At 37.9% G+C, this 25,000-nt stretch overlaps 3 protein-coding genes across 7 annotated transcripts; 1 reads left to right on the top strand and 2 right to left on the bottom strand.

Moving 5' to 3' along the window:
* Positions 1-497: 497 nt before the first annotated feature.
* LOC127642507 (endothelial differentiation-related factor 1 homolog) lies at positions 498-10,059 on the bottom strand. Of its 3 annotated transcripts, none has more exons than XM_052125134.1 (5): positions 9,892-10,059; positions 9,479-9,530; positions 9,245-9,405; positions 9,060-9,153; positions 498-2,363 (listed from the first exon to the last, which is right to left on the bottom strand). In XM_052125134.1, exons 1-5 carry the CDS (start codon positions 9,964-9,966, stop codon positions 2,302-2,304), a joined length of 444 nt encoding a protein of 147 aa, XP_051981094.1. In that variant the 5' UTR covers positions 9,967-10,059; the 3' UTR covers positions 498-2,301. The 3 variants fall into 3 exon arrangements, with proteins under 3 accessions (XP_051981094.1, XP_051981096.1, XP_051981097.1); XM_052125136.1 differs by lacking the exon at positions 498-2,363 and adding an exon at positions 2,375-2,605; XM_052125137.1 differs by lacking the exon at positions 498-2,363 and adding an exon at positions 2,612-5,563.
* Positions 10,060-12,076: 2,017 nt separating this feature from the next.
* On the bottom strand, positions 12,077-16,203 carry LOC127642506 (inactive phospholipid phosphatase 7). The gene is made up of 2 exons (XM_052125133.1): positions 15,483-16,203; positions 12,077-13,532 (listed from the first exon to the last, which is right to left on the bottom strand). Exons 1-2 carry the CDS (start codon positions 15,952-15,954, stop codon positions 13,144-13,146), a joined length of 861 nt encoding a protein of 286 aa, XP_051981093.1. The 5' UTR covers positions 15,955-16,203; the 3' UTR covers positions 12,077-13,143.
* Positions 16,204-16,917: 714 nt separating this feature from the next.
* LOC127642505 (protein FAM78A-like) lies at positions 16,918-23,098 on the top strand. 3 transcript variants are annotated; one of them, XM_052125131.1, is made up of 3 exons: positions 16,918-18,248; positions 21,108-21,510; positions 22,979-23,098. In XM_052125131.1, the coding sequence occupies exons 1-3, from the start codon at positions 17,989-17,991 to the stop codon at positions 23,027-23,029; spliced, it is 714 nt and encodes a 237-aa protein (XP_051981091.1). In that variant the 5' UTR covers positions 16,918-17,988; the 3' UTR covers positions 23,030-23,098. The 3 variants fall into 3 exon arrangements, with proteins under 3 accessions (XP_051981091.1, XP_051981092.1, XP_051981090.1); XM_052125132.1 differs by lacking the exon at positions 22,979-23,098 and having other exon boundaries at positions 16,918-17,258; positions 21,108-22,334; XM_052125130.1 differs by lacking the exon at positions 22,979-23,098 and having other exon boundaries at positions 21,108-22,334.
* The last annotated feature ends 1,902 nt before the right edge of the window (positions 23,099-25,000 follow it).

Raw genomic sequence — 25,000 nt, 5'->3', positions numbered from 1 at the left:
CGTGAACATAGACGAAGATAATCCTCTCTTATTTTTGTTAGCTAGCTGTGTGTTATGCTGCTAGCAATAAACAAACACGCGGTCACTTAAAACATATTTTCTGCATAAAGTGGTCTTCTGTGTAAATCATCATTGATCAACATTTCACTGTTTTCTTGAGTAGAATTCGAGAAAGTAAAGCAGATAGTCAAAATCAAACAACGCCATCGGCTGCCTGTGGCAACAGCGGCCATTCGAATGCAAGTCCGCCTGAAACCACGAGCAGTTTAATGGTTCCGAGCATAGATGTCTACACATAGATACCTTCCTTATAGGCCTTTATCACAGTCCGCGTGTCGTCACATCCGGCTCCGAATAGTAGCATAACCAAACATCCGCTCATCTATATGTCTATGGACGATCGCAGTGTTTCTAAATAAATTATACCAACTTGGATGCACTTGGCAGTACCCATTAGCACTTGAATAATTTATTTGGAGTAACAGCACTTCCTCTTGTGTTATCTAGCACTTTAATATGTATTAGTATCTGAGCAAGGCGATTATCAGCACGTTTTCCCAGTTCATATGGGGCTGTGCATGCTGTTCAGCTTACTTCCAGAGGATGAAAGTGCTCAACTCAAGTGTTTTAATGTAATTGTTTTCACTATTGCAGCATGCTCATGCCCCATTTGTTAATTACAGTTGTAGACACTGGGACAGTTTCATCTCTATGTTTTATTTACATTGCATTCGGTCGCTACTCACGAGTGGACGCTTCAATCATAGTACTCAAACCCCAAGGATATAACTCCACATTTACAATGGTTTATTTGAACGTTAAATGTATCTTACATGGAGATTATATAAAGTACATGAAAGCAATGCAAGTTCAGTAAAGTTGGACATATATTCACAGACTCAAACTTCCTGGATCAATAATAGCGCTACATTATGTTAAGTTCAGCCAGTTGAGAAGTATCAATAATTCATGAGTGAAACCTTAAAACCAAAACAATGCCTCTTTCCAACCATAGTAAGGTAGACAATGAGCTACAACCTAAATTTAATCAAAACAAGCTGGACAAATAGCATTGATCTCTAGGTGCAGCCGGCTGTGAAATGAGAGCACAGGGATTGTCTACAAAGTGCAAAACTGAAAAGCGATACTCAAAAAACTACCTTACAAAGTGTAGTATCACCAAAATGAATTCCCACATCAATGGTCTCCTGTTGGTTGTACTGTATTTTGCGTAATTTTGGGAAAACAATCTGATCAAGTTCAGGCTGTATAGAGGGGACTGTTGCAGTGCTTCATATTATTCCAGAACGTGCTGCACCAAGCAAAGTTTCAACACATAAATGGTAAGTCAATGCTTCTGTCCCTTCTGCTCTAGAGCAAAAAAAGGGCTGCCATGTTTTGTTAAAACTGCATATGTTTACTGTTACAAATGTTTCCTATATGCATACATAAAATACAGCCTATTGCAACAGAACTTGCTAGAAGAAATTAGATAGAAAGTAATTTCAGGTTGGGTTCGGCCTTAAAATATTACTTGGTATTGTTCAGGCCGGGCCACACGGTCTTGGATACGGGTCGGGGCTCGTGCAGGCCTCTATTGACATAACCGAACCAGAAGAATGAGGCATCTATGTATGCATTTCTATAGGTCCATGAGCCAGCTCTCAATTTTCTAGCTTTACCATGAGCAAGAACAAATAAAACATTTAATATATATATATACAAATAATAAATCCTATTACGAATGTGATCATGCATTTTATTTTCTAAAGAGAAAAAAAGATTTATTCTTAAACTAATTTCACTGTGTCTCACTTTTATTTGTTCTCACCAGTAATTTTTTTATGTAATGCCAAAACGTTGACACTTAATAAAGCTCCTTTGGAATTTTTTATTTTTTTTGCTTATGCCATTTTATTTCTCATACAAGTTGCTTTGGATAAAATTGTCTGCTAAATGTAAAAAAATTATCAACTCCTTTACTCTAAATATTGCAATAATAAATACATTTCAACATAATAATGCCCCACCAATTATAAGGCAAGTTAGTCGGACATAGAAATACATCTTTATTTCAAAGCAGCAAAGAAGCTAAAACAATTAATAAGTCTTCATCATCTGACATAAAACGTTAGATAATAAGCCTCTTTTGTATGTGACAATATGATGATGTCTATTCCACCATTGAGTTGAAAAAACTATAAAAGTAATGCAGCAGTTTTTGAAAAATGACTTTAAAAGATTATTAGTAAAAGAACTGGGAGGTTTTGATGGATGGTGGATTTTTCGAGTATTTTATATTCATTTCTTCTTAGGAACAGCATCAAGAGGCTGACCAATATCCTTTCCACGCAACTTAAGGCCTGAAATAAAACAGAAAACATTTACAAAATCACAAGACTAAGGTGACAAATAAATGATGCAAAATATTGTGTGTTCTCCCTCAAGCAAATGGTCATCAACATGAACTGAAAAGGTGCACTAACTTAAGGTTTTTCATCACAGTGGCCACCATGTTGAGATCACATGACCAGCTAAAGACTTCAAGCCCTCCATCATCTGACAATTTTGGTCACAGAATAATTTAACCACAGATGAGGAACACCTGCAAATATGGTATTTCTTCAATAGCATTGATAACTTTTGAATGATGCAGCATTCAATGATTATTATACAATTATTATACAACAGATACTTCCGGTTCTCAAATTTGATTAGACGAGAGTCATTCCAAGAGTGCTGACAGCTCAGACTTTTAGCACTGGGACACTTTACTGCTTGTATAACTCCTCGTGTTTGTGGCTTCCCAAACGCTTAAGAGCAGCTAGATGTGTGAACTTCCATTCCTCTCTGTGTTAAAGATTTGAGCCAGCAGGTGGCTATAGCTGAAAAATAGTTAAACTAACAGCTTCAGCATCACTTCCGACACAGCTGTAGCAACAAAGTAATCAAATATGCTCGGGGCGCCTACCTGACACAAATTTCCAAGTTGGGAGAAGACGTAAACTTTCAACAATAAGGAGGAGGGCATGTTCGGGGGGGCTCTGTAGCACATCCCTTTTGAGCTAGAGTCACCAAACTTTGTACACATAGATCTCATCAAGCCGGACAACTTTCACACTGACAGTCATAAGCTCCACCCAACAGGAAGTTGTATTATTTGAAAATGCATGCTCAGGAACTTGAAATAACTTGAAAGGGATTTCATGTTACAGGTACCAAATGTGGGTGACATCATACAGAGACATTGACAATGCTAAATTGAGAACATGTTTTTGATATATTGAACGGTGTTGCCATGGCAATGTAATAAATTAATGTAAAACATTTTTTTTTGAAAAGGAAGCATCTCATATCTTCATGCATCGTGTGATTTGCATCAAAATTGAGCCAAATGTTTGACCTTGCGGGCTGATCACATTGATGTGGCTATTGTGGGTCACAGTCCCCAACTGGCGGAAAGAAGTGTGGTACTTTTCACAGACTTTGAAATATCCCTCTTATGTTTACCTGAATTGCTTCAAACTTTTTAGAATAATGTCAAGACAGTGCAGACTTAAAATTCTGAAGGGATTCTTGATATCTTAAACGGTGTTGCCATGGCAACACATGAAATGTCATATTCCTTTTTATGTATATTCACGTTTTTGAGGTACACGGCATGCTTGAACTTTCATGATATTTTCCACACATCAGAATTGTCAGCCATTAGGCCTGGGCAAAACTGAACACATGGGTGTGGCTGGGGAGCTCTGTAGCGCCACCTTTTGACAAAAGTGTTGGGGTCAGTTTCCTCTACGGTCACCAAACTTGCTACATATATTGTTCTCATCCTGCTGGACATCTTTCAAAATGACCACCCAAAAGGAAGTGAAATGAGCATTTTTTTTCTTTTTTTAAATTGCAGGACCTGAACTTTTGAATACTCTATCTAGGGGATTCATGTGACTGCCACCACATTTAGAAAATATTATGCAAAGACTTTGAAGATGCTAAATTGTGAACAGATTTTTGATATATCGAACGGTGTTGCCATGGCGAGCCATTAAATTTAAGGGGAAAAAATGGGAAACAAGAAGCGTCACATAGCTTTTGTGTGCATTGTGTGATTTAGATCAAAATTGAGATGTCTGTTTAGTCTTGGGGGGCTAATCACATGGATATGATTATTTTGGGTCACGGTCATATCGCCACCACCTGGCAGCAGGAAGTTTGGCTCTTACAACAGACTTTAATATTCCTCTTATGTTTACCCAAATTGCTTCAAACTTGTTTAGAATAATGCCAAATGCATGTGTCCACCTTGCATTATTTTCCAAGAGCCACCGGGTGGAAATGAACCCATGAAGCTTGGGCCTGTCATCGCTGTTTGCAGCTATATTTTATTAACTTTTTTGTTGAACAGTTGTATAAAATATTCTCACACTCACAATCATGCTGTATTGTCCATCAATCAGCCCTCGGCTGCTATGGCCGAATCACAGCTGTGCTGATAGCTGGACGTAAAGCACTGTTCCTTGTGTGATATTGCTATAAAGTCCAAGATCACCGTCATATCAGTGAAACCAAAAAAAAATGTTTTATGCATCTTTATAACACAGATTCACTTGCTAGGGCACGAAGTTGATTCCAAAATGTAAATAACTGATTCTTTGAGTCTGAGGAGTAGGCAATTGAGAATAGACATGTTCTGACTGTTTATTTCCTCGATCACTAAACTAGTACACATTACAGAAGCCTTAATAGCATTAATTCAAATTACATATTTAAAAAAGGACTGCAACTAAATTATCATAATTTCTCAACTGATCAACAAAACTTTTTTTAGTCCGACAGCCTGACTCAGCCATCAGTAAATCCAATCTGTTTGGTCAACTCTATAAACCAATAAGACCTTCAGCACATCAGAGAGCTGCTTTCCATATGACATCAGTAGTCTGCCTGTATTTTACCTTGGATTAAACAAACAATCAAATAAAATGCCAAATTTGGCATAACAACATCCCTGATATTAGAACACTTGTCCACAACTAGGAGACGACAGAGGAGGATCAAGTAACCATGACTACGTTTACATGCGCTTAAGAAAGCAGGTTATTCCAGGGTTTTTGCAGAAAGCAGCTTTCTGAAACATCATGTAAACGAGAACACAGATTTCCTTATGCCGTTTAATGGATTAAGAGAAAGTGGTTTAACACGCCAAGGTTTCTCCTAGAGAAAGATCCTTATGTGGCCATGTAAACACATAAGTGGCGTTCTAACTGATTTTTGAAGAGTGTGCATGTGCGTGGATCAGATAACAAACGTTATAGGATGTAGCCCAACAACAAGTCAATAACATTTCTGGGAGTACAGTGGGAAAAGCACATACACTATAAACTATACCCATTTATAAACACCACTTTAAAATATCGACAGTTCCTCACGTTTGTGTATATGCGCATGTACATTGAGGGAATCCCGGAGTTTCATGTGAAAAGGAAAGCCCATTGCTGAAGCACAATTCCGCTGCAGGTTGTGATAGAGAGTTAAGGAAACAAACACAGCAACAACTCTGGAACATCTGGAAATAAAGCGAAGCAACAGAAAATAAAAGTCTTCCTCAGGTACCATGTTTGTTATTTACACAAGCGTCGGGGAAATTTATGTTGCTGTGGAGAAAGCTGCTAACTGACTGAGCAGCATGTATACGGGAGAAGAAGAGTACGCTTCTTGTACAGTGCATGTAAACTGGAACAATACTTTCTCGCAATAACCCGCTTTCTGGTGTCCATGTAAATGTAGTCAGTGAGTTAGATCCCCAGTTTACATCAATATACAAGTAAAACAAATCGAATGCACTAATGCTTCTCTACCCAATCTATGTACTGTAAAAAAAAATGTACTGTACCTTTTAAATTACATTTTACACAACTTTTACACTAAAACCATTCTATTAAAATATACAATAAGAAAAATATTTTTTAGAGCTGTCTGAATTAACACTGAATTAATTGTGATTACAGTTGAAGTTTATATACACCTTGGCCAAATACATTTAAACTCTCACAATTTCTAACAATTCCTGACATTTAATCGTAGAAAACATTCCGTTAGGTCAGTTAGGATCACTACTTTATTTTGAGAATGTGAAATGTCAGAATAATAGTAGAGAGAATGATTTATTTCAGCTTTTATATCCTTCTTCACATTCCCCGTGGGTCAGAAATTTGCATACACTTTGTAAGTATTCGGTAGCAATTTAAATTGTTTAACTTAAGTCAAATGTTTTGGGTAGCCTTCCACAAGCTTCTCACAATAAGTTGCTGGAATTTCGGCCCGTTCCTCCAGACAGAACTGGTGTAACTAAGTCAGGTTTGTAGGCCTTCTTGCTCGCACACGCTTTTTCAGTTCTGCCCACAAAATCAGATTTTCTATCAGATTGATAGAAGCTTTGTGATGGCCACTCTAATACCTTGACTTTGTTGTCCTTAAGCCATTTTCATTATTGTCAAGGCATCATTGTCTATTTGGAAGACCCTTTTGCGACCAAGCTTTAACTTCATGGCTGATGTCTTGAGATGTTGGTTCAATATATCCACATCAATTTCTTTCCTCATGATGCCATTTATTTTGTGAAGTGCACCAGTCCCTTCTGCAGCAAAGCCCCCCACAACATGATATCTGCCACCCCATGCTTCACGGTTGGGATGATGTTTTTCGTCTTGCAAGCCTCGCCCTTTCTCCTCAAAACATAAAGATGGACATTATGTGCAAAAAGTTAAACTTTTGTTTCATCAGACCAGATGACATTTCTCCAAAAAGTCAGATCTTTGCCCCCATGTGCACTTGCAAACTGTATTCTGGCTTTTTTATGGTGGTTTTGGTGCATTGGCTTCTTCCTTGCTGAGCAGCCTTTCAGGTTATGTCCATATAGGGCTTATTTTACAGTGGATATAGATACTTGTCTACCTGTTTCCTCCAGCATCTTCACAAGGTCCTTTGCTGTTGTTCTGGGATTGATTTGCACTTTTCGGACCAAACTACGTTCATATCTTGGAGACAGAATGCGTCTCCTTCCTGAGTGGTATGATGGCCGCGTGGTCCCATAGTGTTTATACTTGCGTACTATTGTTTCTACAGATGAACGTGGTACATTCAGGTGTATGAAAATTGCTCCAAAGGATGAACCAGACATGTGGTTATCCACATGAGCTGATTTCTTTTGATTTTCCCATGATGTCAAGCACAGAGACACTGAGTTCTATGTTTATATTGTGGAAGGCTTTGGTTGGAAAATGTTAATAAAGCATGATATTGCATATAGTTTTGTTTTCTTCCTAAGATGGAAATAAATAATTTTTAACAAGAAAATAAGTATATATAGTGTCAAATTTCAGCATTTTCAAAATCTGTGATTAGTCACAATTAACTACCAAAACAATTATGCAATTAAACTTAATCGATTGACAGCAATAGGTATTTGACATTTTTTGAAATAGGCTAAAACAGAGTTGTACAAGAATCTGAATTTGTAAATAGCTAAAAATATCAAACTAAAGTGTATTGTGACTTTTATTCAGTGTATAAGCAGTAACAGGCAATTTCACTGTAGGCAAAATGGTGCTTTTAACGTTATTTGTGTCAATTAATTCACATAACTAATCTTTCCTCAAATTCTAACACATTTATGCGCTTTAGGATGAGCACCTATATTTATTTTTATAGACCTATTAAAAGAAAATGTATTTTTTAATTCAAGAACGCTCTATATTATATTGTTTATTATGAGATTTAACTATCTGCCATTTTTGTGGAATTAAGAAAATTAGTTTAGAATTGACTCTTGAAATAAACTCTGAAACCAGGAAGTTGATTCCAACAGCCCTACTTTTTACTCAAACCTTAAGGCTAATGTATACTTGTTTTATTGCTTGACTACTTTGGTTGTCCAAGATGACACTACATCTTGCTTAAAGCGCTAACATAAATCATCCGCAAACTTTTCTCATAGGCCAATATTTTAACCACCTCTATTGGGGTTTTTCTACTGCACGGTACAACTCGACTCTGCTTGCTTTTGGGGTATTTTCCACTGTGGATAGTACCTGGTACTTTTTTTAGTACCACCTCAGTCGAGGTTCCAAGCGAGCCGATACAAAATGTGATGTCAAAACCCTGCAGATCACTGATTGGTCTGAGAGAATCATCACTACCAGCGTCACTGGATTTTCGACACGGGACATCAACCCGCTAGTTTTAAAGCTACAGTGATAGCAGTATCATTTGTTCACATGACATTTGAATTGTAAAAAGAAATGGCTGAGCGCAAAACCATGCCGTGGTCAATAAACGAGGTGCAGACATTCCTCTCAATAATGACAAACTAAACAAAAATGTCTTTCAGGAAGTGTCTCAGCTGTTGGCCGCACAGCTGAGACATGGCTACCACTGGACCTACCAACAGTGTAGGGAAAAGTAAAAAAAAAAAACTTAAGTGACTACAGAACCATCAAGGAAAAGTGGAAGTGGTTCGACCAAATGGACGCTACCTACACCGGTGAGCAATGGGAGGGAGAGTGCCCTGGACTCAGCCACGATGGAGGATGATACATTTTGTTATGTTAATTCTATACTCTGCTTGAAAGCTTCACTTTATTTAGTTGAGCAGTTACTGGAAACAGGCCAATTTAACTATTACACTTGTGTAAAATCATCATGCAACAACTGTTTTATGCAGCACAATGAGCCAGTAGCTAACAGATAGCAGTCGTGTTATAGTTTATTGTTTGTGTCGCGTTTAAGATGATGTCACTGCAGTAGAGGCGGCGCAACTATGACGATCAGCCTATAATCCCACCCACGTTGAGGCGACACTTAAAAGCAGTGGAAAAGCAAGCTCAGGAAACTAAAGCAAGTCGAGTCGAACCGTAACGTGCTGTGGAAAAGTGCCATATGCATCATCTGGGTATGTGCCTGAGATTGACTTCACTGGAGTATCACAAAGCAGTCGTAGTGTGTACGTGTGAATGGAGTATACTGAAAAATAAGAAATAAAATGACAAATGGCAAAATCCTACCAATGGCTCGTTCAATCTTCCCCATGACTTGATTATTGGGGATAGCCTTCCCACATTCATACTCGGCTATGATTTGTGGTTTCTCGTTGATTTTCTGGAAGAAACATGACATTATATTTAGCCAACTACAAATCTTTACATAGTTAAAAGATACATAGATAGACATAAGGTTTGGAAATACTCACAGTGGCCAGATCTTTCTGGGTGAGGCCCTTAATTTGCCGGCCCTGCTGAATAACCTTACCCACTTCAAGAGGCACTCTCTGGTGGCTGAGCTCCTCTGTCTCTCTGTCCAGCTTTGCAGTGTTCTTTGTGATTAAATGCTGTTTATTCTGCCCAGCAGCCCCTTGAAAGAAAAAGGTTCATTGCATTCTAATGGAAATATCATAAAGGATGATGATGTAAGTAATATTTCTTACATTTCTTAGATGTTTCGACATCCTCACCCTTCCTCTGAGCAGAAATTATAGCCTGAAAATAATAATAATAATAATAATATTTGTTTAATATTTAACGGCACAAAGTGGAGCAGTAACCGGATAAACATAGGGGGGACCGAATTCGACACAACAACGGCAGGTATATCCGTGTTTATCTAATGATTGTTAAGCTAACGGTTATGGCTTACACAACGTTTCATAAACTGGCTAACCAAACGAGAAATGGTACGATCGTGTTTGTCCTGTAGTTGATAGTTCGAGCTTTAAGAAACATTAAAGCATTTTTGGGTGAAAATATTAGAAAGCACTTCATACCTCAAACAGTTGTTTGTCAAATGTTAACGTCAGCCAATTATTTAGCAGATGCAAACCGTAATACACACTCGTTTTACCTGTTTAGACTTTGACTGCGCAGCTGACCCTTTCTTCCTCAAAACAGTCACTGTATCCCAGTCACTCTCTGCCATGTTTTTGAAAATAACAGAAGTATTTGCTTTTTAGCAACAACGGGGTGTTGAACTTGTAGAGCTCGTCCCAGCTCTTTCTGCAATGATCCAAACCGGATGTACGGAAAATGCGTCACTGCATGAACGCATGTCAACAAGAGGGCTCACCCTCCATGCGTTTGTATTGTTTGAAAATATAATAACCTATACTCAATAAACCGTGTGTATTATGGTTGCATTAAAGCTTTTAATTTGGCCTCACATCTGACGCAACAATATGGTATAATAACACCATATCATTATCAAATGCATTCACTGATCATCATTTCAATATCATTGTAAAATAGTGTTATTGCATATAGGTGAATTTTAAGCTTACATGAAAGTGCACAAAATCTTGTAATTAACAAATATTAGCCTAATTATGCTCACTGAACACTTTATTAGGAATACTATGTAAAGTGCCCGGCGTGGTCTTCTACTATTGTAGCCCATCCACCTCAAGGTTAGACATTGTGCATTCTGAGATGCTATTCTGCTCACTACAATTGTACAGAGAGGTTATCTGAGTTATTGTAGCCTTTCTGTCAGTTCAAACCAGTCAGGCCATTCTCTGTTGACCTCTCTGTTTCCGTCCGCAGAACTGCCGCTCACTGGATGTTTTTTTGTTTTTGGCAACATTCGGAGACTTTTGTGCGTTAAAATCCCAGGAGATCTGCTGTTACAGAAATACTCAAACCAGCCCGTCTGGCACCAACAATCATGCCACAGTTCAAATCACTGAGATCACAATTTTTTATTTGAATTTGAGGTTGATGTGAAAATTAACTGAAGCTCCTGACCTGTATCTGCATGATTTTATGCATTGCACTGCTGTCACAAGATTGGCTGAATAGATAATTACATGAATAAGTAGGTGTGCTGGTGTACCTAATTAAAGTGCTATATGTTAGTGTATATCTACTCTATATTTTCCACTATTTTCAATTCCGTCCGGCCAGTGTGGGCATATTTTGTCGATCGCTGCCATTAAAAGCGACGAAAGTGCAAACATAAAATAAATAGGTAATACAGCATGTCTATTGTATAATATTATGAAGTTGAATATAACATCAGTTACATTGTAATTCATTTATATATTTATTATTGTTTTATGTATTTTGTATTTTTTACTTTTATTGATTTAATGTATTTTTTTCATTTATATTTAATGTTAAATTATGTAATTGTATTTCTACGTGTTACAAGACATTTGTTCTATAGTAGCCTTGGTTCTTGTGTTCTTCTATGGAAAAAACAAAAGTGGCCTAATATTGTTTGACAGAATTCATGTACTATGTTGCTAATACCTTTGTAAACCCTTCGAAGAATTTTGCTCAATCCACAATGGAATTCTTTTCAAAGGAACTCTAGAAATAAATAGGGTCTGCGAAAAGGTTGTTTTCCTTATCCATTAAAAAAAAAGTATGTGTTGGATATTCAAATAGTTAACCAACTAAACAAACATTAAACAAGAAAAAACTCTATGCCACCAATGAGCAGTATTTACATTTGTATGTAGGTCACAGGAGCAGTGGGTTCTGATTTTCAGTATGAACATGGGCTCAGAGACTGACCCCTGGTGGTATTTATAGTCTGCTGAGTCAGGGTCATGCACCAGCAGACCACTGCTATAAGCAAAAATAGGGGGTAGACAGACTGACATAGACAGCTGCTGAGAAGCAACAATTTCAATCAGTTTGTTCGGTCAAGTTTGTTCTGAACTCATCAAACACAACCTCTTGTATAGCAATCTGGTTCTATTTTAGTGCTGTTTTATGTCACACTTTGTTTAAACCATTCTAAACACAGTGTGTGCTTACATCGTGGCCTTGTAGTCATTTTATAAATCTGCTATCAACAAAATCATTAGACTTGATTGTGTGGTTACAAAATTAATGGTGCAAACAGTCCAGATGTAACTTGATCTCTCAATGGTACAATTAGTCTGGCCAGCCCATGAACCTTCAAAGTAGTTGTGTTGTATTTCTTTCTCTCTGTCCCTTTTTCCATCTGCACTTATTTACACACATAACACACTCTTTAAGATAGCAAACTAGATCATCTTTTTAATGTACAAAGTTGGCATCATGTTTCCATAGAGGACACATTTGTGATTTGATTTTCTTAATTTTTCAGATCTAATTCATTTACCACCATTCTCTTGATCCTCAAGCATCTCAACATTTTTGTGATGTGAAAAATCCAAGTAAACGTTACGACGCTCAGTGATATCTCACACTTGCATACACACCTATACATAGTATGCCTTAAGGTTACTTAAAAACAATAAATACTGATTTTATTAACATTAGTCAATAAAACCAATAAAAAATACTTACAACTACTTTGATTTTGTAAAAGTTTATGCAGTTTTTGACAGTCTGTACAGCTATACAAGACTATTTATTTTTCCCGTAATTATGCATCAAACTCATTTACAGAATTCATTTGTTTAAGGAAGCCCACACTGCAAATAACACTGCTGTGGGAATCTTACAAAATTGCACATGGCGCTTGCAGACATTGGAATTAAACATGTCATTTTATACAAACCACTTTTTGGTAAAAGTGGAAAAACAAATTCATGAAATGCTCAGTATGAATACTTAAGTAATTTATTAGTATACATGTGCTACATTCAGAGTATAATGAGATGTTCATACGTATAACTGAATTTAAACTCCATTAGACAAGTTACAATTCAAAAAGTGTCAAATTGTCCATAAGGTCTTCTAAAATAGTCCATGATGATTTCATTTACAACATTTCTTCAAATACATGGTAAATATTCCAAAAATGACATATAATTTCAAGAAAATAGAAACCTGGCATAACTCATTATGCAGTTTGAGAAAGTCCCTGAGCAAATTTTTCGCTCTTTTACTGTGATCAATAAAATCCATCAGCTAACTATAAATCACATAGGCTCTTCTCTTCAAGCAAGGGCAAAATGTGCACCTGATGCTTTTCCAAAACTTTATTTCAAAACTTTGGCAGAAATGGAAAAATAAAATCAGGCTTATTGACATGTGCTGCTTAGGAAAATGTTTGAAAAAAGTACATGTTTGTATAGTTTTTAATATAGGTGGAGGATACTTAACTTGAACAGTCGAAAGATTTAGAAGCATTTGAAATCCTTTAGATGACATGCAAAGATCAGTAGAGGGGGCTCCAATTGAATGTTCCTATGGAGATCAGAGTCTGGCAAGTGCTGGAGGACAACCACACCATCTCCACTAAACTGTAATGGAGGAATCCCAAGGCAAAGCCACAACCAACATCTGTCAGATGGTGGCGACCCAGCAACACGCGGGACATGCCAACTAGAACAGCCCACAACACAAGCAAAATACGCAGAGGAACTGCAAGCACCAAATGTGCTAGCAGGAATTTAGATACCATGGCTGCCCGGCTTGCATGGGCTGCTGGAAAAGAATAGATGTCCATGGCCAGGTAGTCGAGGAAACCAGGTGCCATTTCCCAGGGCCCTTTACGCTTCACCAACTTCTGCATGCCTGCTACAGTCATCACATCCAAAAAGAGAGCTGCGAAGCAATGACAATGAATTTGCTTTTTTAATGCACTGCACCTTTAACATCATATACATGTTTAAATATCATACACTTAAATGGTTTCAAGAAGACATCAGCTTTATTTAATTTATAGTTTAGTTAGAATAATAATTGACAAAGAAGAAGAATTGACAAAATAGAATAAAAGACAGAAGTTGCTTTTCAAGTTGTTGAGACAAGTTATAAAAATCACAGGGACAGTGAATACAAAAGGGTGGTGAAATGAAGAACTTGTCTCCAAGTTGTGCAATGAACTGAGTAGTCACATGATATATCTGTCAGTCAGAACACATGTCCTAATTCCCTTATCCACTGTCCTACAAAACCGACAGCATCCTGAAAAGCTGCTAAAAACCCTTAGTGAAAACAGAACACTGTAAACATTCATCTTAAATCCAGATCAAAATCACATGTGCTTGTGATTGACTAAAAGAACATGATGAAAATCTTATTCAGAATCATGTTTTGAATTATAGGGTACAACGGGGCTAAAGGTCCCATGGGGTAAAAGGCTCCTTTGATTAAATTTTCTCCAAAAATGCTAAATAGCAACAAAAACATACCACAGCACTTTCCTAAACACCAGTTTGTCACTATACACTGCAAAACTTTCCTGATCCATGAGATCTTTGAATGCACTGTCTAAAGGCAATTTGATTTATATATTTTAAATGTTGCAAATTTATGTAGCTAATGAAAATCCCTGAAGTTATCACATTTATTTTAAGTCAAAATACTTATTTGTCATTTTCAGTTTTGTTGAAGGTCATTCAATCATGAGTTTTTAATAACTGTCCAATGAGTGAAAGGATAGAATTTGGGGTAAATGGCCTCTTGTTGCAGGGGCTAAAGGACCCTATAAAACACATTGTTTTTCTTATGTTTGGTGAATAGATTTGTTCTTAAAAGCAAAACAACATGCTTAAATCACAATGGAGATTAATTTGTTCATAGAATACTTCAGTTGTTATGAAATGCCAGATGTGTTTAAAAATAAAACAAAATTTTGCACCCTTTTCTGAAGTAGTTCCTTTGAGTAAGCATAATCTTAATGTGTTACTCAAAAAAGCATCTTGCTGTCTCAAATTTATTTGCATTAGTTGACAATTTTTTTACTATAACTATTGCCCATACAGCTACAAGATATCACTATAACCCCCCTAGGGGCCTTTTACCCCAAGTGTGGTGTAAAAGGCTCCTTCACTACTGTTTTTTGTTTGTTTGTTTGTTTGTTTGTTTGTTTGTTTGTTTTTACTGAATTTGAATCAAAACAAACTTACCTTATTTTTTCTTTTCACACAAATGATGTTGCTCCATCAATATTCAATAAAAATGTATATATTTTTTTTTAGTCTTTTATTTTTATACATTTTGTGACCAGAAAAGAGCTAATTTCCTTAAGGTGTCCCTTTAGCCCCATTGTACCCTATAGCCTACATAATTAATTAAAATTTCATTTTAATCACCATAATCATATACGAGTTATATTTTGGGGCAACAAATAATCTTTGTCTATTTCTATAGAGAAACTTTAGATACTTAGATACTTTTTGAAGCCCATTTAACAGCCTTAAATATACTTAACACTGGAATTGTTCCGAATTGTATGATATAGATGTATGATATATATATATATATATATATATATATATATATATATATATATATATATATATATATATATATATATATATATATATATATAATTCAATAGCCTGTATAGATTTAATGTGACAATGTTGTTTCTTTATTTTATAGGTCAATGGAAAGTGGCTGAGAGAGAGAGACCCTTCTCACAGTAGCATGTGTGGGACCAAAATAGAAACGTTTATAGCCTATTGCGAACCACGTTTGAGACTCAAATACAAATTCGAAAATACACATCATCAACGGGCTTCAATATTAGAAAGCCTTAAATCTCACCTAGCAACAAATTGACCAAAACCTCTTGACCTGCCAATGTGTTGCTTCTATAAAGACACACAATAGTGCCGATCATCCACAGGATGCCATGACCAGTGAGCGCGAGCAGCTTGACCATGGAGCGCACGCTTCCCCACGACGATGTCGTGTAAGCGCATACACCGAGCCTCTTGGACATGCAGATATCTATGGCCAGAAGAGAGTTCATGGCAATTCCTTTGAACGATGGGTTAAGCTGCATGCAGTCTTCTTCTGGTAATTCCTTCCTTTCTTTATTATTCTCGACTGACTCGTGCTCCGCAGTTTCGGTCGGTTGAAACTGACTTTGCTGCTGTCTCTGCGACGGCCTCCGTGTTGTGCCCCGCGCTTCAGCGTTCCTGTTCTTCAAAGGTTGATTTAAAGACAAAAACTCGGGTCTGTTCAGCACGTTGTTACGCTCCCTCGCCCTGGATCGAGTCTGGTTTGCAGGCATCTTGATTGTCTAAGGACCTTCCAGTCTAAATGTATTCCAGTGTCCTCTTCTTCACAAAGAGAGTCAGTGAACGGTGTACCATGTCCATTCCCAGATCATGCCTTGCTCTGTTCGAAGTCTTGCGACTTCTATTCCAGTTAGACTATAAATAGACATGCCAACCGGCTGGATACATGAGACCCATCCACATGTCTATGTAGCATGCTGATTTATTGCAGACAGAAGTCAAGATAAACAACCGACACTGAACTTAGACAATCTCATTTATTTATGTATATGTTTGTATTGCAAATACTGAATAACTGCAATGCGTCAGTGCATGACTGCTGTGGTGACATCGTTTTATAATTATATCATCATGCATTTATATTTGGAATAGTTCACAATTAGTTTGGAGAGATGTCAGGATAACAAAGTGGTAAACACATTAATTGTGTAGAAAATATTTGTTCTTGGTAAATCAGGTAACACTACAATCATTTTGTAAATAAAAACATTTATTAATCTTGTGCCATTGTTTGTTCATGTTCAACAATGTTGACATATAGCCTACAGTTGCTGGGCAGATGCTTAGAAATTAACATTAACCAATATTAATAAATGCTTTGAAAGTATTGTTCATTGTTAGGTTATGTTTGTAGGCTACTGATGTAATTATGTTAACAAACAGTAGGCCTACAGCCTTATTATAAAGAGTTTCTAATCATCTCAGTTACATGAATAACAGCCCTTCACAATAAACGTCCTACTATGTTTGTTATGCTATGTTTCTAATAAAATAGCTTCTGATAGGCTACATAATGCGACAATAAATAGTGTACTATTATTTAAACCTGACAGTTGGTGAACGGTTTTGTCCCCTGACACAAAACTACACTACCCATGATGCAAAACGTCCTGAAGAAGGGAAGTCTAATTCTAAGCCGCTTGGATAAAAAAAAGCCAACAGCTGAAGCATTGTATTACACGCCAGGAACCTGACTATCTTTAAATAGGGCAAGGGAGAAACAAAGTAGCCCAACTGGTCACGGTCTTTAGCTCTCTCTCAAATATGACGCAGAAATTAATAAAACCGATATTTAGTTTGACACCAGAAATGTTTGCCTCAAGTTACGCCAGAAGACGCAGCGTGAAAGTCGGACTGTGACTAGATTGCATGGATTTACTTGACCACACAATGTTGACTGTTCTACTTCCATTCCTGATGTACCCTTTAAATCATGGAGCAACTCAATTCCATCGCTTACGGCTGTTAACTGGAGCGTACTGGTCGTAATGCCGCACTATTGGACGGCACCTAACAGGTGTTACTTGGACTTTTTTCTTATATCAAAGGCGAATATGAGCTGACATAGCATATTTTGGACAACCAACACGTTATAGCTGCTGCAGCTCCTTATTTATGACGTTTCATCAGCATTTGTATAATGTAAGAAAGAAGGTTGTGGACTAGCCTACGTTTTAGCTCGTTAAAACCTGGGATTTATACATAATGTGCTCGGAGATCAGTCGCTAGAGATATGACATTACACTAACGTGCCCTTACAGTCAAAATTGATTTTTGCCTCTTAGGTAGATCACTGAGAAACCTGTTGATCTAACCTTGCTTTGTTGACAGAAGGGCATTACCTTTTTAGGAGCCCTTCACACCGAACGCGTTCTGCGCTGAAAAAAGCAACACGTAGAACAACTAATATACCAGAACGCGGGTGTCTTGTGAAAAGTTGAAGTTCTTTTTTTTTTTTTTTTTGTTTATTTACTTGAAAAAGTGCACTAAAAACAGAGCAAAAAGTTGAGCTCCTGACAGCGACGATCAGACGTCCATCTAAAGCGCACATGAGGGGGAAAAAACGTGGGAAAAAAATCGCGGATGGACTCAGAAATACTTTCAGTGTGAACGGCCCCTTATTGTTAACACGTAAAATCATTTCATATAGCGGTGTGACAGCGGGTCAATTTTCTCTCATCATGAATCCTACTGTTTCAATTGAAATTTGATGGGTGTTGCTACTGAAAGTCCAAAGAACCTCAACGATGGGATGTGTACAGAGTGTAAAACCGAAGCCAAGTTTTCATGAGAACATCACAGTCCTCGAACTGCACGCCTCAGTTGAACCCAGCCCTACTGTCATCGATGAGTCATCCAATGTGGTTCTGCGGTACCGCACACCTTACTTTAAAGCATCAGCTCAAGTGCAAGTGCCACCCATTGTTTGTAAAGAGATCTGGACAGTTGGCTGGATCCAGGCTTGCAATCAAATGGATTTCTTCAATATATATGGAAATGAAGGAGTGTGAGTAGAGTTGGTCAGATAATTATGTAATAATTTGAATAGATTTGCATTGCAGCTTAATATTATTGGCTTTTTACTTTCAGTTGTTGAAGTAGCCTTTAATTGGACAATGCATATGTAATGGAAGCCAGCTGGTAGTTAGCTGTGCAGTGTGTGTAAACCTCACTCCCCTGACCTCAAGAGGTGCACTAGCGACTGATACTAGGGGCAGTAGCCTTAAGCCTCCTTGTTAGTGCTCCCGCCTCCCATGCAAGAGATGCCTGTTCGAATCCCGCTCAGAGAGAGTCGAGCTGGACCGGTTACATATGCTGGTCCGTCAAATGTTAAAATCAACCAAACAAAATGGTCTCTGCTGCTTTCCTGTTGGTGGCATGATGCTGTAGGGGAATTGTGCAAAATGATTTCTCAGGATGCTAGTCATGTTTATGGTCCAGTTTCCTGGGATTGTTTCCTCATCAGCAAAACATTTAACACACCCCTGGCTGAACAAAAGGCTTGTCCTTTACCAGCGTCAGTACTGAGAGAAACCATTCCTGCATCCATAATCATGTACTGTCAATGTATGTACTGTTTTTGATGAAGGACGCACTTCTTTATGTTCTTTTATGTCCGGGATGTGGTTTTTGATCTGTGAACCAAATATATGACATACCGTGTTGAAAACAGAAAATAATCTTCTCTGGTTTTGTTAACGAAGGACCATTTAAGCACAAAATTTTTGGTGAAAAAAACAGTTGAAAAGAGTCGTGACTCGTGGCCGTTATTTTTGATTCAGAGTTTTAAACGCGACGTCTCAGCTCCCTAAGGTTTATGGTATTGTAAAATGTCCATTCGATGCGCATCTCAGAGGAAATAAAAGGTCATCTGGGTATTTCTCGCTTACTGTTTTATGAATACTGAGGATTCGGACATACTGCTCCATTGGCATACTATATTGTAGGCAGGGCTGTGCTGGGAAGAGAAATCGGCCCAGGATTTTACATGGCAACTGGCCCAACTGGAGGGGTTGCATATCGCGGCGGCATTTTGTGGTCAGTTATTCATAAAATGGCGGCTCATTTTTGCTTAGCACGGTATGCCAGATTACCAGTCCAGCCGTGATTGTAGGGAAGTATGGATTATCCGATGCTTTTGCTGCATCCCAATTCACCAACTTATACTATACCCTTAAAGTATGATCTATTTTTTTTCATTGAAAAGTGTCTAGCAAAAATGTTTGCAAGTATTGGGACAATGCATTAACGTCATAAAATAGTGTCTTCAAACCTAATGCTGCGTTCCAGACGAAGTCTGATGTAGGAATATCCAAGTTTACAGTAAATTTCCCACTTCCGGCTTCAGTGCATTCCAGTCAATTACACTTTGCACATGTCAAATGCATAAACACTATCTAGTAGCTATTTCACGTGCAAAATGGGTGAAAACGTAGGCACTGATTCATATCATACATCATACAATTCCTCTAAACATCATCTTGTAAGTGTATTGTATACTGCATATACAGACATTTCCTGCAGTGAAAATACTTAAAAATGTGTTTTTATACTTCACATGATCCAGTTTCCAGTTTACTGTATGCTCGGAGGTCACACCATCTTGGAAATGATGTCAAATTATGCTACTCGCTGAAGTTGGGTTTAATCAATCTACCCCTAGTTCACAAGTCAGATGTCCGACTTCAAGCAGCATTCCAGTCATTATTTTCAAGTCGGAGGTGGGAAAATCCTGAGTTCTGAGTTGTCTGGAATGCCCTACAGTCACATAGTTCTGTGCATTCTGCTACAGTATACCTACCTGTCAAATATCCTGTTACAGTTATCATGACATGCACATTCCTCATTTAATCTTTACTATTATTCATTCAACACTTGACATTTGACATTTTGCTGGATCACTTTTGTTTTATTGTTTTTTTTTTCTTTGGCAGCGTCACAATTAACATAATTAAAACAGTCCATTGAAAGAGAATATGACCTCCGCTATGGTTCAGTCAGTGATACCTCAAATTACAAAAATAAATTGAGAACAGACAATTGTGTTCATTTGATTCATTTTCTGTTTGTGACAATACCGTTTTTATCTATATGGAGCTGACACTTTTCTTAAAGATCATATTTAAGAATGAATCTCTTAAGAACACACAAGAGCGCCCACAATAAGCAGTACAATGCAGTAGATGGAATTGAATGAATGCATGATGGTAAAATGAGAATAATTAATCATTCATACCCTTTTCTGATTACTATAAATTGAGCCGCTTGATCGTTTGCAATTTAATGAGCCATTAACTTTGGGACACTCATTTCAACACTATGATTTGGGACACCCTAATTCTAATCTTGGATACCATGTAGGGCAGATAGGGAGCAGATTGGGAAGCAGGGTTTGTTTCTACCAAGATTATTTATTCACATTTATCATGACATGGTCAGGTTAACATTCTTTCTCCAGGAAGAGTTGATAATTGCTAAGGGGACCTTACATATTTTTCTTTTGTTTGTTTTGAAACATTTAGAACCATGTACTCCTTTTTGGTTTAATTTAAACAAACACCTATCTATATCTAAATCTATTTTGTCTATTAAATTGGAGGGTGGGCAGATAGGAGGGGTTGGACAATATTAGTGTAAATGTGTCATTTAAAAGAGGTTCATAGTAGCTCCTTAAAGGTACAGACCATCATTTATGCAAGAGTGAATTAACTGTGAAAGGGCGAAACAAAAATGATATCTCCACTATTTATATTTACTGAGTCTGTAGGCAAAGTGAAAGACATTTGTTGTTATTCTTTTAGTAATGACCTGAGAAATATAATTACTGTGCTCAAAGCTCAAAATAAGTTTAATCTTTCACCTTTAGATCCAGCTGGGAGCTTCCAGAGATAAAACGTGGGCACATCCAGGCCATTAGTGATTCTGATGGTGTGAATTATCCCTGGTATGGTTGTACCACTGAGATGTACACAATTGTGGGTCCTACTAAGAAGAGCACCAAACTGAATGTCAGCATGAATGACAACTTCTGCCCAAGTGTGACCTGGAGTGTCCCTGTGGGCACCACTAGCAGTCCTCCTCTCCTGAGCTCCATCCAAAGGGACCAACGCTTCACCACCTGGCTGGTGGCCATAAATGAAGCCACCACCGAGATGGTGCTACTCAGAACCATACGTTGGAGAATGCAGCTCTGTATTAAAGTGGATCCAAAGAAGCCTCTAGGTCAAAGAGCCAGGCTTGTGGAACCACTGATCCAGGAGCAGCCCCAGGTCCTTCTTAAGAATGAACCCATACCGTCAAATGCCTTGGTTAAGCCTAATGCCAATGATGCCCAGGTTCTAATGTGGCGGCCAAGAAATAAGGAGCCCATTTTAGTCATCCCCCCAAAATATTGAGGGAATTACCTTCCAGCTTGAACTTAAAATTTTTAGCATTTGATGCTTATTTAAATTAAGTATGGCATGGAGTGAGAGAGAATACTATTTTACAGGGAAGAGAATTCGCCATGGGTTCCCTCTATATTTTCCTATGGGTTTTTATAATGTGGTTTTTCAACTTGTGAGTAAAATAAGGTCTGTGGAAACATTACTTGACGATTCGTGGACGTTTTGTTCTACAGCATAAATTACACACTTTCATACCTCAATTAAAAATTTCGAAGCCGTTTTGAATTTAATCCTTTTTTTAAAAATCGCACGGCGCTTCAAAATGAACCTTTGAGGTATGAAAGTGTGTAATTTATGCTGTAGAACAAAACATTCATGAATCACCAAGTAATGTTTACCACAGACCTTATTTTCCTAATAAGACACATAGGAAAATCTCAAGGGAACCCATGGCAAATTAGACTTCCGGGTTAGCCTAAACATTTTTGTCATGGCTGAACAGCTCTGTTGATTTAAAGTTTAAGTGATACAAATGTATTATTTGTGTATTTATTAATGTTTAGTAGGTGATGTTGAAAGGACACATTTAACACATTGTGTATTGTTTTGTTTTTAGATAGAGAACCTTTAGGATGTTTTAATATTAACAAAATTGTGAGTGGCCTTTACATGGCCCAGAATTAAAATGTTGCCTTTTGCTTTTAAAACAGCACATGTTCTGTGCAAGCCTAATTGAAATAATTTGTTCACACAGTATGAGTCCATTATTTAGATGTATAATGAAGATGCATTTATTTCTAGTCAGGTGTGGCCTATGTTTTATACAGAGTCTATGGCCATGTACACTGCAGAAAAATGTGGTTGTCAGTTCATCTTTTAGTGCTTAATCCTGCTCTATACAGTTCGGTAAAATATGGACTGACAACTGCATTCTACAACCGAAGAGTTGTTGTGATTTAGATTCATCTCAATGACTCAATTCTTTTGATTTCCTTCACCAGAAATATTCATTCAGATTCATTAATTGATTCATTCATTCAATTGACCGTCAATCATGGCCGGCACAAGTCAAATTATACTTGATTAAAATTTGATTGTCAACAATTCTACTAAGAGACTTTAGCACTGCAGTGTTAAAGCATCATAAGCATTTCCCCACAAATCACAACAAAGCATATCTATAATCTTGTACTGCTGAGCACAACCTTTTATCGAACTATAAAAAAAAAGATGACAATAATAGCCCAAAAAGTTATTATGAGCTTCAATAATGTCCGTATGTCATTGTTGTGTGTGGTCATCACTCAATTTTTATTCATAATTCATCCATTCCCATTTCTTGTTCAACAAGATGTACGAACTGATCGACTCCTTTCCATTAATCACTTTACACTGGTGCTGAAATCCGGGAAGGAGGACGGATGCGCCGTAGTAGAATCCTCGCCACTACCATCCACCCCAACGGAGCAGCACGGAGGAAGGAGGAGCCCGGCCGCCTAGAAGTAGAGGAACAGTCACCAACCACGAGGGGAGGAGGGGCTCCCAATCAACCGCCTGGAGCGGTTACCGCTGCCAGGGACGGGGGAGACCACTACTGTCCACTAAAAATGTGGCAGGGCATTCCGTCTGCCAGGGGCCGGAGGTCTGCCTCTGATCTGTCTGGGGAGGCTTGGCTGTCGTCCATTAGAGGGTGGAGGAGTGGCCAAGGACCACGCTACGGCGTATCGGAGAACCGGCGAGTAAGAGTTTTCTCTCTCTCTCTCTCTCTCTCTCTCTCTCTCTCTCTCTCTCTCTCTCTCTCTCTCTCTCTCTCTCTCTCTCTCTCTCTCTCTCTGTGTTGGCCTTGCCCTCTCATTTTTAAAAATGTTTTGTTATTTTGGCACGATCGTCGTTACGGGTGTAGGTGCCAAATTTTTTGCCACACATGTTTCCCTCCCTTTGTCCCCTCCCTCATCCAGGTAGACGGGGATGACCTGCCGGCAGACAGGGCATTAGACACTCCCATCCCCAGGGAAAGAGGGGGGGGGGGGATGTACGTCATGCCGGGGGCTCCACGGCCTGAGAAAACAAGGGAGGAATGTGACAGGGCGGAGGGTGGGGCCGGGTCATGATGCTATACACCCCGCCCCTAATCAAGCTAATCAAGCCTCAGAGAGGGATAAAGGCCGACTGGAGACTGCAGTGGGACACAGAGAGAGAGAGAGATTTAAGGGCAGCTGTCCGACACCTTTGTGTTTCTTTTTGTTTAGTTTCATTAAACTATTATTTATATTGTCAAGCCGGTTTTCTTCTCCTCCTTTACACTAATCCCTTTACAAAGTTGTAATCGGCACCTCTAAACATCAGGAGATGAAGGTAAAAACAACAACAGTGGATGTAGAGGTCAAAAGCGCATGTGTGAGGAGGTCTAGATTTACCTGCATTTGTATAACTCGAGTCTGAAGGAATATAAAGCATATATATGGGTCTAAACTCCTGAAGCGAAAGTCCGGTGTCTCATAGCAGTCATAGCGCTCATGGGCAGGTTTATGATTTCTGAGGCCCCAAGCAATCGATCAACCTAGGGTTCCATTAAGAAATTAGTTTGCTTGAAAATAACATAACATTTATTTTAAATCATAATTTTAAATTCAGCTGTTGTAGCCAAGTACATTCAAAATTTTTACTGAAACATAAAAATCTAGTTAAAGTTAATTAATGCATGTTTTCCAGTTTCCACAATACAGTGATAAAAAAACAATATTTACCTATACATTTTTACAAAACATTCTTTTTTTATGAACAGGGTGTGTAAAACACTACACTCGCTAACGTTTTGGAATTCAGTTTTTATTTATTATTATTATAAGCCAAAAAATTTTTTTTGTTGTCCAGTTTGTCATTATAATTTGATATAACAGTGGCGGGCCATACAATTAAAGTCTAGGCCTTCAGTGTGATTCATGCCATTAAGAAAACAGTTTCACAATGAATAAGACACTCTATGCCTTTGGGCATCATACATTATTTCGTAACTATCTAGTAATAACAATTGACATTTTAAAAACACGTCCACACATGAAACCCAGAACTTGAAATGACACTTAATGCTCAAGCAAGCCTAATGTTAACAGCAGCATGACTGTTTTGTGAAATGAATGTCTCCCGAGCAGACATTTAAAAAAAAAAAAACATATTTTTTTTATATGAATCTACCAAGGAGGTTTATAATACCTGGAAAAATCATTCTAATAATATTTGTGATTTAAATGTTGCTTACAATAAATTTCGTTTCGCCAGGGTACACGGGTATGCTGCGTTCCATTCAAATTGGATGTGGGATATTCCCACTTGATATCTCCGAACATGAATGCATTCCATTCCCCGATATTCG

The sequence above is a fragment of the Xyrauchen texanus genome, unplaced genomic scaffold (assembly GCF_025860055.1).
Source record: "Xyrauchen texanus isolate HMW12.3.18 unplaced genomic scaffold, RBS_HiC_50CHRs HiC_scaffold_661, whole genome shotgun sequence".
NCBI lineage: Eukaryota > Metazoa > Chordata > Actinopteri > Cypriniformes > Catostomidae > Xyrauchen > Xyrauchen texanus.
This window is presented reverse-complemented; position numbering and strand designations above follow the sequence as displayed.